Raw genomic sequence first — 13831 nt, forward strand, 5'->3', positions numbered from 1 at the left:
AGCTTTTTCTTCTTCTTTAAACAATAAATTTGTCAAACACAAGGAGTGCATTTCAATTTTTGGTAAATTTATTTGAAACTCTTATTTTATACATTATGAGGAATGAAGAGTCACGCCTAATTACAATGATGGCATAATGAGGCAGAGGCAAATGTGCCTCATCATTGCTTTTAACAATATAATTTGATCGTGTGACTGATTGCAACGAGTGGTGGAATGGCATAGTGTCCAACCAAATCTGCAAAGAGACACAGCGAGTCACGAACCTTTTACGTAAGAAAAACAACCAACAGGTATTATGTATAACTGCCTATTCTATTTTCCTTGACCACAAGTAATTATGAACAGTGTCCCTCTATAAACATATACACAAATTTGGGATGATAGACTGCCTTCCCAGCATCATCACTCCCAAAACTAGCAACATCACCAACCTGGAATAATGGCATGAAAGGTTTTTCTTCTCTGTTGTTCATCATTATCATATCACAAAAAATTAGCACCAAACCTCCGAACATATGTCGAATATGTCAAAGGTTATTAAAGGCAGAATTAGTGTATCAGCACTTTTTACGCCTGTGACAGGAATCTTTCGACACTAACTATTTTTTCTCTTCAATTCTACAACTGCAAATCATGTTACCCAAGTTTTCAGATCTCCCCCGGAGATGCCACCAACCCACTCCTCCCCTACAAAGTACAGGGTGTACATCAAACTGATCGACAGACATGCCAGTCAAATGTGTCAGCTTTCTGGGGACATGGTGCAAGTCAACTGAACAATCGTTAATGGCACACTGAATGCCTCCTCCCACGGCTCTTTAATGGATTCCACCAAACAGTCGAGTGACTCTTTAGTTTCCATGGTAACCTCCCAACAACAGAGCTCGGCTGTGTCGCTGTCGTCTTCGAAGAATTCGATGGTCAGCAGGTTTGGGTTGTCGAGGTACATGTTCTGAACGAGAGAGAAGGAATATTGACGATTGTAAGAAATCATCAAAAGATGAAAGGTTAAAGTATTAGTGAGTGATACAGATTTAAGCTCCAGCATTATGACGGTTTTGCTGTATGGTTGCGAGAACTGATCAATCACAAAGACAGGAACCTAACGACTACCAGATCACAAAGACAGGAACCTAACGACTACCAGATCACAAAGACAGGAACTAACGACTACTAGATCACAAAGACAGGAACCTAACGTCTACCAGATCACAAAGACAGGAACCTAACGACTACCAGAGGACTACTAACGACTACCAGATCACAAAGACAGGAACTAACGACTACCAGAGGACTATTAATGACTACCAGATCACAAAGACAGGAACTAACGACTACCAGAGGACTATTAACGACTACCAGATCACAAAGACAGGAACCTAACAACTACCAGAGGACTACTAACGACTACCTGATCACAAAGACAGGAACTAACGACTACCAGAGGACTATTAATGACTACCAGATCACAAAGACAGGAACTAACGACTACCAGAGGACTACTAACGACTACCAGATCACAAAGACAGGAACCTAACGACTACCAGAGGACTACTAACGACTACCAGATCACAAAGACAGGAACTAACGACTACCAGAGGACTATTAATGACTACCAGATCACAAAGACAGGAACTAACGACTACCAGAGGACTATTAACGACTACCAGATCACAAAGACAGGAACCTAACGACTACCATATCACAAAGACAGGAACCTAATGACTACCAGATCACAAAGACAGGAACCTAATGACTGCCAACTTACTACTTGTGCTATTTCATTCACATGCTTCTTGTCGATCAAAGAGAACTCTGTCTTTTTCACATCCTCACTCAGCGGTCCCTGCAACCTCGGCAATGGCCATTGGTAATTCTGATTGGCTAGGCAGATGAGAGCTTTTGTTGTTACGATGGTGACTGGTTTCGAAGAAGGCTCGGCCGAATCTGAAGTCAGAGAGAAACTGTTAGAACGCCGTATGGTATGAAAAGATGCTCAAACCAATCAACACTTGCATGAAAATACAACAAACACCTAGGAACGGGAGTGTAGATAACGAACTGACGAATAAAAATCTCACCCGTTTTAGATTTTTCCGCCTTTGTTTCATCTTCATGAAGGTATCCAGCTACAAACTGTCGGACCTCCAGGTCATCTTCTAAGAAACTGTCCTCGGGTTCCGATACCAGGAAAACTTCCTCACGGAGATTTTCCAGTGTTTCCGCAAAGTTTTTGGTGATTCCTTCGAGCTTGCTGTGCGTGCTGAGGGAGCCGGACTGAATCACACCTATAAATGAAGTTAATGAGACATTATACGTGTGATGAAGCTCAAAGCTAAAGAGCTGGAAAATCTTCCATGAGAAAATGGTGTCCCAGCTCTTACTTGCAAATAGAGGTCTCGAAAAAGCTTATCTCGCAATAAATTTAGAAATCTCCAAAGTTCTAAAGAGAACTGTGGCAGAAATCACTCCATTTCCATGGAACCCTCAGCCTCCCTCCTCAGTCAGTTTTAACACGCTAACAGACTGACAGAGGTAACCCTTCTGACAGGTCAACGACTAAAATATGAAAATTCCGATGGGCAGACAGAAGGAAGTAAAGAGCTTACCAGTGAATGTGGCGATGAACAGCTTGCATCTCTTTTCATCCCGAACAACACAAGTGTAGCTGGAGAAGTCAGTGCTGAACTCTAACCTAAAGCACTGGTAGTTGTATCCTATATCGACATATTGGAGCTCCGTGATGGGCTGCTGCTCTGTACACTTCAACCAGTTGGCGGGGTCGTCTCTGTGACAGAAGAGGCACAGTGCGAGTTAGTATTTACCTTGTCATTGCTTGAAGATGGTACCTAAATGTGTTCAGCATGACTTTCAATTGAATAGGATTCCAGTTCAACTGTTGAGGAGCTTCATAGCCTAGCTAACCACTGATGTGTAATGCTCAGAGGAGGAAAACAACTTACTTTTCTGGCCCGATTATCTTGATGATATAAATTGTCTTATCCGTGGTGACTAGTAGTGCTGGGTATTCATCAGAAATCGCATACTGTACAACACCACACTGGAAAAAAGACAGGTAACAAGAATTATTAGGACGCTGATACCCTATTGAAGGCTTGCTCTGAATACAGCATAGGCCAAGAACTCCCCCCCCCCTCAACTGGAGTTAAAATTTGCCCCAAGAAAGATAAATGTCAAAACCTGAACTTGCACTCATATAACTTACCCTCAATAATGCATGACACTCCTCATTATCCTCAAACAGGTTCATGGTCAGCCATAGTTTCAGACGATGGTCAATCTGCGAGTAGTCCTCGTAGTTGTAAACAATCGTTCCCGCGGCAACCTGTTTTGTTAGGCTTGAATCTGTTGAATCCCCCGCGATGTAACTCGTGAACGAGGAACCGTCTAGACTTGCTGGGTTATGATTGCTATTTATAGACATGTAGTCACGAGGAAAACCAGAGGGAAGAGCAGCACCATATGTATTTTCATCACCTGATGTCCGCGAGACATTATCCGATGCCTGACCACTGCGATTTGAAACGGCATCGGGAGTAGACCGTTTACTGAACTCGTACACGGAATCGATCATGCTCGAGACTGCTCTCGTCGTCAGCGAACCGTGTGGCGTCCGAACATCACCATCAATTTCATCCCCTGATTTATCCGCCTTCCGTTCATCGCCAAAGTTCTTCATCAAGTCTGCCCCTGCGTCCATACTCAGACTGCGACCGGAGACCGGCGACATTGTCATCGCTTTCTGTATCCCACTGTTGTAAGGCTCGGTCAACGTCCCATTGATGTCTAGATTTTGGCTGGGGTTCGTCAAAACCGCAATACTACTCTGACTTGGGTTGCTAATCACAGTTATGTCACTCTCCTCCGAATCGATCCTGTTACGACAATAACTGGACCCATGCCCTGGACCAATCTGCCTCGGCGAACTCCCAATTTCAGAATCTGACTTTGTCAATGTTAAACTCGTCGGTACCGCCTTATTCCTCGGTAAAGTTTGTTTACTATCTGATTTATTGACATATTGCACACTGTTTACAACGCGACCTGCTGCCTCCTGCAGGGAATTTGAAAAATTAGGGCTGCGACCGTCAAGGCTTGAGTCGGCTGTGACATACTTAGGTGTCGAAGTATCAGTGTCCGTGTCCGTTTTAGGGCTCGGCAAGGAGGGGGTTGTGTCGCCAACAGACTTGAATGACGAATAAGTGCCAGCACAGGATTTGAAACTGTCTGTATCCCTGAAAAGAGAGTCATTGGATGTAGTACCACAGTATCATATCGAGGAGAGCAGTAGCACAGACACGGAATCATCATTCCAATTCTCAGAAAGGCAGCTCCGATCATTGTTCTAGTCTCAGAGCAAACCTCCGCCTGCCCCTTGTATCTCTACCAACTTGTTATGGTTCCCAGTAGGTAGGGGTGTATCAATGCAGTGTTTATTCCTTCCTAAACAACGACACATGATTGTAAACTTACCTGCTGTCGTCTGTGATGTCCTGTCCTATTTTGACGGGCGACGTATGATTAGATGATGCAGCCAGCGGTAGTTTTGCATCCAATGACTTCAACGACCCAACCGGTGTTTCCATGCCGACGCCACGTGATTGCGCAACCTGCTTTGCATCCAACTCGACCACCATCGTACTCTGACATTGAGGACATTTGTAACCAGAATCCTTCACTTTCCCATCCTCGTGGAATTCAAATTCATCTGTTCCCATGATGCTCAGCGATTTGTGGAACTGTGCCTCACACTTCAAACACTGCAATTAGAAACACGATACAATAACTCTAAGCACAAAATGATCTGTCTGTAAGATCAGAACGCAAGACCGACCATCCCTCGAGATCGCATGCCTCAAGATCAACCAGCAACTTTGTCTTAGTTGATATTTCTACTGAGCTTCTTCTGCGCCAGTTTTGTGCAGGAAATAAGAAGGTACATTTTCGTAGGCGGTGAATAGGTACAAGGAGGCTAAAATGTAGGCCGCGTGAAATTCACTTTAAACTTGGTCAGGTGACAGTATTGATGTCTTCCTGTCTCCTAACTTACATGCAGCATGTCCTTATGCTTATTCGCCTCCTGTTTGGCCTCCAAGTGTCCATCCAGATGCTGGCAGAATAAGGCCTGCTGTTCCTCATTCTCGAGGAGGTACAACCGTCCCTGGCGATCCCGACGTAGGTACTCGAAAGTCAACTTGACGGCAAAGTCACTGCCTGGAAAAGAAACAGGCTTTCATCAGTTCAACGAATGTCCAAACATCAGACTAAGATGCTTAAATGAATGGCATGAATGTGCCAGCTATGCAAACGACAGCCTCAATGGTGGCTTTTCCACCCGGCTGTATTGGAACAAACTACCAACGGAAATATTTATCACTGTCTCGCGGTAGGGCACATCAACTTCTTGAATGCCATACACACCATTAGTTTCACATTTCTCTATCGTCAGTAGCAGCTTCAGGTCTAACTTCTCCAAGACATCTCCAGTGATACCTTTCTCCCACAAGAAGCGATCGCCCAGGATCACGATGATCTGCGTGTTCTCTTCGTCATTCAGATTGATGATAAACGGCTCCCCCTCAGTGGCTGAAAGAATGAACAGGAATGTGCACCTCTAATTTCCAGTACGCCAAAGTTAACACACGAATGAGGCTTAAAAATACACTAAAAGCAGTATCACAGAAAGGCCTCCACCAATCCAAAATGCCCACTTACACTTTGGCACTATATTCAAGTATGCCTCGCTGATTCTCTGAGGTCAATCTGGCAAAATAGAGTACATGTACCAGTAAACATCTATCAGACTTACGTTCCTCTTCTGCCTCCTCCCCTCCATCGTCCCATGCCATCCCAGACGATGTTGACCTCTGCATCCGTAGCCCAGATGGCACTGCATCCACGTCATTCTTCTCCGGCACTGCATGCACGCCCTCGTTTGGCAGAATTACAACAATGCCGTCGTCTTCGTCCGTCTGAGGTAGAGTTGGGGTAGTCATGTCATCATTTAGGAAATAATCATCGTGGGTTTTGCCGTTTTGGACAGGTCCTTCAAAACTGTTCTCTGTAAGACATGCAATGGTCTCAAATCAGTTTCCATCAGTGTTGTGTATCTGGTGTACTTGAGAGGCCTGCAAGACAAGCCGCTGCAAATCCTAAATTGGGCAAGACTTGCGTAGAGTCTTTTCATGGCCAAAATTGGTGTCTGGTATAAACGAATGCAGAAATTGTAAAACGAAGCGGTCTACTGAGGTTACCTTGTTTTTGTTCTTGATAATGGTCCTGCCTTGCTGTTAAAGACACCAACCAACCTGGTCCCAGTTGCTTCCTTGTTGTCGCTATCTCCTCCCGGGTTAGAGCTCCGTCTGACCCGTTCTTGATACTGCTAGCGTCTGACTGAGGTTCACTGTACGGTGACCTGGGAGTTGTCGCTGTAAAAAAGTAATCACACTAAAAAAAATCAAGTTTCGTACATCATAAATTGCATTTTCGATATTGACCCTTAATTGCTCCAGTATTTTTGGAAAACAACTGCTTTAGGAAATCCTTAGGATGCTTATTTAAGAGCTATACAAATGCCGTTTATTGCATTTATTAATACCTCTGGAAGTCTCTCTTGAAGAATAATCAGTACTAGATTCGAAGTCCGAAATGACAGCCCTTCGAGCTTTCTTTTTACTCTTCTTGCCTCGACTTGACACTGACGTCGAGGTCTCCCCTTCAGACTCTTCTTGGATGTTCGGCGAGTTCCTCGCACTGCTTCTCAGCTGTCTGTTCACCCGGGAGTGAATGTCGGCGAATGCTGATGGGACAAGTGAGCCCTTGCGGTAGTGGACAGGATTTTTTGGAATGTACAGGGCCTCTACGGAAGAGACAGGTTTTCCATCCACCAATATCTGAAAGTAACACATGGGGAAATTTAGTCACAGACATATTTTGTTCATTGTAGTTTACCGAGAAAGATTCGCAGCTATGTACTTCAGCGATTGCTCAATGTGAGACCTTGCGGCTTACTACCAGTGCTCGATTTGTGTACTTGGTCACATTCATTGTTTTATTTTACTAAAGTGATATAGCAACATAAATCACACACAGGAAAACGACCAAGCGAGAAGTAAAAATCAAGAGGCATCATGAATGGGGTAAGACTACTCTACTCAAAAAAATCAGGAGCGTATTTACTTTTGAATGCAACTGTTAAATACTAGTTGACCATGTTTAACTATCCCATTATTCTAATCCTTGGCGAATGAGAAGTAATCGGTTATTATGTGTTAACTTAAGAAGCTTTCCACAAAGTATGTCCTTAAATACTGCCTTCAGTTTTGGCACAATTCACAGCATTCAAACAGAAAATTTGCACTTTCTGCCACAGGGTTACTGCAGCCCCTTGGCTTTTGATGGGCAGCAACCCTCGTCAACAATCCAGCAGAGAATCCAAGAAAGACTTTATCCTCTAGGGAAATTCAAGAATCTTCCAAAGACATACTTTGTGACTTGGCACTGGCAATAGAGGGAGACACAAGAAATCAGGGGTGAAATCTAGGGGGGGGGTCAGTTTCATTAGTCAAGATCCAAAATAAGAATATTACACTGTAAACCCCTTTATTTTTGTGGGCCCATGGGCACCTCATATGTTCATGCAAACATTACTTTCAAGCTTGTCAATTCATTTCCCCGAATGGGTACATTTTCAAATGATAGAACCACTAAGTTAAACATTTCTGCGCCCACAAAGATAACAATGGCATCCCCTCCCACTAAAAATATAAGGCTTGCCAAAATAAAGGGGTGTACAGTAACTAGGTCATAGGTGTTTCCCGCTGTGGAATAAAGTGCCCCACAATAAAGAAATCTGTTGCAGAGAAGTGGGATGATGATCAATTACGTGATAAAAATCTCTTGTTTGCAGTGGTCATTGCAAGTGATAACTATTGTAGGTTGCTGCAACAAAAATCTCTCCTGTGCGGGATGTTTTATAGATCGAAATTCTGAAGATTATTCTACACACCAGATTTTACTATTACAAACCACTCAAAACAAAAATAAACTACAGTTAAAATGCTCTCTCTGAACTTAGCTGCACGTCGCCGAAAGAAAAAATAAAAAATAAATAGTTGAAAATATTATAATTTGGGATATTCTGATATTATAATATCATAATTATTATGATATTAAATATTATGATATTATAATATTATAATATCATAATTATTATGATATCAAATATTAAGTATCATACTTATTATGATATAATAATATCATGATATTATAATTTCATGATATTATAATATTATTATATCATAATTATTATAATATCAAATATTATGATATTATAACATCATGATATTATCATACCAAACCCAAGAGCTTTATGATCAGGATGGTGTCCTTTGGTCAGTGTTTTTCTCTATACTCTTGATTCATATTGAGTGACATTATTGAGGGCATAGCTAAGAATAATACTTCAAAGATGATGACAGAATGGCAGATAAATGGAGTCACAAGTGAAATGATATACAATAGATCTTTTTTCAACAGCAGGTGTGCATACCCCAGTCTTGTTCCAATGCCTGGCTGCCTCTCTTAATAATTCTGTGTAAGTCAAAGATCAATGGTACTGACCTGTGAATTTTGTTTCGTTACCTCCTGTGCAGCTATTGGAGAGAGAAACTGCACTGCAAGTCGTCTGTGGTGGGTGTGGTAACACAGGGGGTTACCGCTGAGATTCAACTGGAAGACAATGAAATAATTTTCAGGCCTCTTAATACACCACATTTATGCACGGTCTAATAGTGTAGGCACCCTAGTTAGGGGAGGGAGTCAAAACTACGCAAGACGAGACATTTTTTTGGTCTATAAAGTACAGGCAAGAATAATTTCGGTCACATTTTTTAGTAAGTATACAATCTGAATAAAAGTGGCCCCCAAAACCAAGTCCACAGTACATGTTTCTGCTGTACAAAGCACTGAAAGACTTTGACTGTCAAAAAAAATTTGAAGGTATTTCATACTAACATTTTTTAATTTGTGCAAATAACACAGCAGGTGCAGCTTATCATGATCACTGAAGCAGTTGTGGGAGATGTCCAGCTCATGAAGTTCACCCAACACCTCGATCCCGTTGATATTGTCTAAGTTGTTATTCCTGAGTATAAGTGTCTGAAGTTGATGCTGCACTCGAAGTGCAAATGTCGGGATCGCTTCGAGGCGGTTAAAGGCAAGGTTGACATGGAGCAGTTCTGTTGGATACTGGAAAGTAATTTGAGTGATTTTATAAGGTAGGCCAGTGATATATCTCACTTTGAAAACCAAGATTTTTGGCAGAGTATAATTCTTTAGCTAAATAACACCTCAATTTTCTAAGGAAATAGAAGTAGGCCTTTTTATTTGTTCTACGGCATCAAAGTGTGAAGTTTTGAGCCATAGGGCCTACCTATTCTTTGATAAACGCATACCTCTAAGTATTCATCCGTCGCTGTCATCTGATTAAAACTTAAATCAAGAACCTGAAGAGATGGTACCAATCGCAGCGACCCATCCAGCACCTCCAAGTTATTGCTACTCAGACACACTGTCTTGAGTAGAGGCCATGACTGCGCCGAGGACATATCACCACCGCAACTCTCGAACAAGTCCTGTAGATTCTGCAGACATCTTGATGTGATTAAAGTCCGTAAAGTCGCCCGGAGATGATGGAGACCTTCCAGGAGATGCACAGGGACCTTCTTGACCTCCAGACATTGCAGATTTTTGAACTGGTGGAGACGAACCTGGCCTTGGATTGTACTGCTGCCATGTATCACCTGCAATAGCCGTGCAGAATAGAAACAATAAAACCTCTCTTATAAGACACATCTCTATTGAAGGACACTACATTTGGTCCCAAATCGTGCAGAATAGGAACAATAAAACCTCCCTAAGCTGACACCTTTCTATTACACTGCATTGGGTTCAAATTTCCAATGAAGCTTGCCTCTGCAATCAGGACACTGCTCAATTTAGGACAGCATTTGTCAGTCACAATGGTGTCCTCATAGAAGAGAAGTTCCGCAAACGAATATATATGGCTGAATACTTCACAACATCTTGCATTTCATTTTTTCTGCAGTCGATTTCAGCCAATTTTCTTTGAAAATCAGCATTTAACTTCACTTTCTTAATGGTACCTTTAAACTGACTAAAAACGGTCGATTTAACAGAAATAACCCACCTTGAGTGACGTAATCTTTTGCAAGAAATCAAACAAGTACTTGATATCTTCCATGGAATCTGCCATGCCTGTCCTGGCTGTGTTCTGGCTGTTTGAACTTCCATCATACTCTGGCAGTTGTTTGAAGCGCTCATTGAGGATGCTGAGAGATACCGATGTCAGGGAAAGTTTGCAGGTACCACTTAATATAGAGTTGCCTGAAACACAAGAGACTTCAGATCAATATTCAATTTTGACAATATCATCTCTACCAGTTTGCATTTGTTTTCACATTGTCATTGACTTACCTTTAGAACAATGCACATCCTGGCTTTCAATTTTGAGAATTTGATCAAGGAATGTATGAAATGAAGAGTCCTGACAATATATAGCAGTAAGTTGGTAATAAATTTATAATATATACTCTCTCTCCATAAGGTGAATATAACTCTGAATACTCTGAAAATGATTTGGCTATCGAGATCTTTAGGTCAACATGCCCTTTTTGAACAAATGGCAAAAATGCCCCTTACCCTTCGTATGGATAAGATGCGTCAATTCCCTGATTACCTCCTTCTCGTGTCGTGCCATTCTGTGTCGCCTGATAAGCCTCGAGTAACCTGCTCTATCGCCGCACATACTTAAATTCACCCATTCCTTGAGGAGTGGCTCCTGAAAAATGAAAGACAGGATTTTGGAGCAACCGCAGAATACCCAGGACACTCTGTGCAAATGATAGGAATGTGCACATGATAATGTAGGCCTACAGAGTGTACATAATGTACAGAGCTACTACTGTCCCGGCTATTCTGCAGTTAGGCCGCATGATTGATTGAATGATGGCATGGCGCGGTGCATTGATTCACTGACCGATGCAGTGTCAGTGGACTGAGTCGAGTGGTGACAAAAACAAGGCCGCGGCTATTCTTACGACGATCCCTAATGCATTTTACATACAAACTACTGGTTTTCTTACGACGATCATTTTCACCTTTTTGGGCCTTAATCCTAACCCTGACGCTCACCCTGACCCTACACCTACTACTAGCGCCAACCCTAACCCTAACCCTTCCTTTACACTAGTCTTATCTCCCTAGATCCTCAGTTTAATCTCTGAAATCGCATAAATCCTAAGTTACGACTAGTCGTAAGACAACTAGGCCTACACACTAACACAGCCTCCACACATGCCACAGGAGAAAATGTTTTCTTACTGTTTCATACTCAGTTAACGCTCTTATTTTCACCAATATAACATAAATCACAATGCCAACCGTATGACCTCGCCTTGCTTTAGTAGCACACCAATTCTTATCAAGAAGAAACAATAAAAAATTGAAATTTGGGTCGAAATATCAGTTTGTTTTGGAACTTTTTCTAAAAATTCCACTTTCAGGTGACCGGAAGTTGTCATGACTAACATAACCTATTAGTAACAGGAAATGTGATTGGTCAGTTTTGGTCTTGGTTTCAATCTATGGACTACCATTTACACAAAAATCGGAATGCATGTATCTTCAACTGCCTTCAACGTTTTCTTTGCACTTTGATCAAATGCTTTCAGTCGAATGTTGATGATGTTTCTTTAGAGTTTATGAAGATTTATTGAGAGAATTTATACCAATCAAGGGGAAAGAATAACTATTTTTGACCAGCAAGGCTTTCCATAAGCATGTCATGAGCACTACTCGCCAGAGCTAGGTCAATCCAATTCTGCCACGGAGAGTGTCCAAGCAGCTGTGCGCTAACACCAGCAATAAAACGTCGATTTCCCAGATAGAACAGAACATTTCCAACCAAAAGGTGTGAATATTTAATGATTATCTTATAAGTTAGCGAATGGTATGGTGAAATTTTTGTTTCAATGTCTGTTCTTTTAGATTGCATCGATTTTCTGAGACGCATGATGTCCTTGTCGCGTGTGCATTGTAATGTATGCTGCGTGTAAGCCCCAGACAGACAGAGGTCAATGACTGGTGTAACAGGAATGATTGTCCCTCAGAAATTTTTACATTCAGTTCCACAGGGTCATCATTTTTAAAAATTCAGGAATCACGATGCATTGCCATTATGCTTAAACTAAACCACACAGGTGGGACAATTGGATCTTTGGCCATTGTTGGCCATTGTTGACTCACCAGGGCTTATTTGAACTCCACAGGACAGTTAAATAAATACTGTATTATTGAACGAAAAAATTAACCCTTCGTTGATGGAAAGAAACTAAATGCAACTTTACTAACCTCAGCAATTGAATATTTTGCAAAACTTTTTCAGACGATGTCAGTTGTAAGCTGGTTGCGGGACGTGCTGTGACAGGCACTTCAATTGTATTTGTAATTGTTAACATTTGAAATATGATTGACATGTAACCTGTTTTATAAAGTGTAGCTCATTCTTTTTGATAAAACGTAGGATGTATTCAATTACATTTTATATAATGGACTAGGTCATATCCATAGAGACCCAATAGGTCCTTGACTGGCTGTCCGAGTCAAGGTTCATCATCTTTGGGTATTGTTAGTTGGTTTTATTGGAGACACCCTGTTCCATTTTTCTAATTCTATATCTTATAGACTTAAGAGTTCACGAACCATCATGCCTGCCAAATCCACCCAAGATGAATCGCCTGGAAGTAAGTTGGCAAGAAAGTCAGCAGAAGCCCCTTTCATCCCTATTGGTGAGTTTTCAATCATAAAACTTAGGTTTGTATTGTTGTTGGCTGTGATAGTCTGAGCTGCCTTATTTGATAAAGAGCTCTTAATTGAAATCAATGCAATTGCAAGTAAAGCGTATGTACTCAGTCTGTAATATGAGAATACAAGTGTACTTCAAGATAAGTGTGATATTGTTTCAATCATAGCAAATTTGCCAAAAACGTCATTAGTTCTCTGGTGCCGGCACGCCAGTGGTGCGAGTCCGGCACGCCAGTGGTGCGAGTCGTTTTCATGGAAACAACCACCAAAGTAAACAAACAGTGTAACCCTTTAGTGTCTGAGCTCTGTTCATTGCTCCACAACAAGACTTGGATTGTGTGCTCATAATCTCATCATGTCTCATGATTCTCACTCTCAGCAATCTTGTTTTAATTTTTCAGGAGTTGCTGGCCTCATCGGAGCATGCGTGTATGGGGCCTATGCTTATAAAAACCGTGGCAACATGCCTACGTCTGTCTATCTTATGCACCTCCGAGTACGAGCTCAGGGTATGGTAGTAGGTGCGATCACGTTTGGTGTCGCATATTACATGATTAAAGACTACTTCAACCCTAAAAAGGACAATTAAGGATAAAAAACGTGCCGAGAAAAACTTTCATGGATTTCCGAAAGCAAAATAGTGGGGTTAATTAATTCCAGTAGTTTGTCCAATTGAAAGTGCCGTATTCTACTGCCCGGTGTGCTCATTTGCAATAAACAAATCGGAAGGTTCTAGTTGGGATTATTTCCAGTCATGTTCTGTTTTTGGAAATCGGCAAATCGGCTTAAGCACTTAGAAATCATTTTGAAATATACAATATACAATTGTTTAATCAATGCAATTGATGCTTGTCTGCTGTTTCTGAAGAAAGTCTCAAAGAGACCTGGACTGGTTAAATAATTATACTGGTACTTCCTCTCA

General features: G+C 41.6%; 1 protein-coding gene across 2 annotated transcripts; it reads right to left on the minus strand.

Annotated features, from left to right (window-relative positions):
- Nucleotides 1-64: 64 nt before the first annotated feature.
- Nucleotides 65-11617, minus strand: LOC135497872 (serine/threonine-protein kinase 11-interacting protein-like). 2 transcript variants are annotated; one of them, XM_064787852.1, is made up of 18 exons: nucleotides 11428-11617; nucleotides 10747-10885; nucleotides 10235-10431; nucleotides 9480-9827; nucleotides 9040-9273; nucleotides 8668-8754; nucleotides 6623-6917; nucleotides 6279-6452; nucleotides 5834-6085; nucleotides 5446-5610; nucleotides 5075-5238; nucleotides 4498-4784; nucleotides 3230-4259; nucleotides 2967-3064; nucleotides 2613-2791; nucleotides 2085-2291; nucleotides 1772-1950; nucleotides 65-955 (listed from the first exon to the last, which is right to left on the minus strand). In XM_064787852.1, the coding sequence occupies exons 2-18, from the start codon at nucleotides 10850-10852 to the stop codon at nucleotides 746-748; spliced, it is 4212 nt and encodes a 1403-aa protein (XP_064643922.1). In that variant the 5' UTR covers nucleotides 10853-10885; nucleotides 11428-11617; the 3' UTR covers nucleotides 65-745. The 2 variants fall into 2 exon arrangements, with proteins under 2 accessions (XP_064643922.1, XP_064643920.1); XM_064787850.1 differs by having other exon boundaries at nucleotides 8647-8754.
- Between the last annotated feature and the right edge of the window lie 2214 nt (nucleotides 11618-13831).

The sequence above is a fragment of the Lineus longissimus genome, chromosome 13 (genome assembly GCF_910592395.1).
Source record: "Lineus longissimus chromosome 13, tnLinLong1.2, whole genome shotgun sequence".
Classification (NCBI taxonomy): Eukaryota; Metazoa; Nemertea; class Pilidiophora; order Heteronemertea; family Lineidae; genus Lineus; species Lineus longissimus.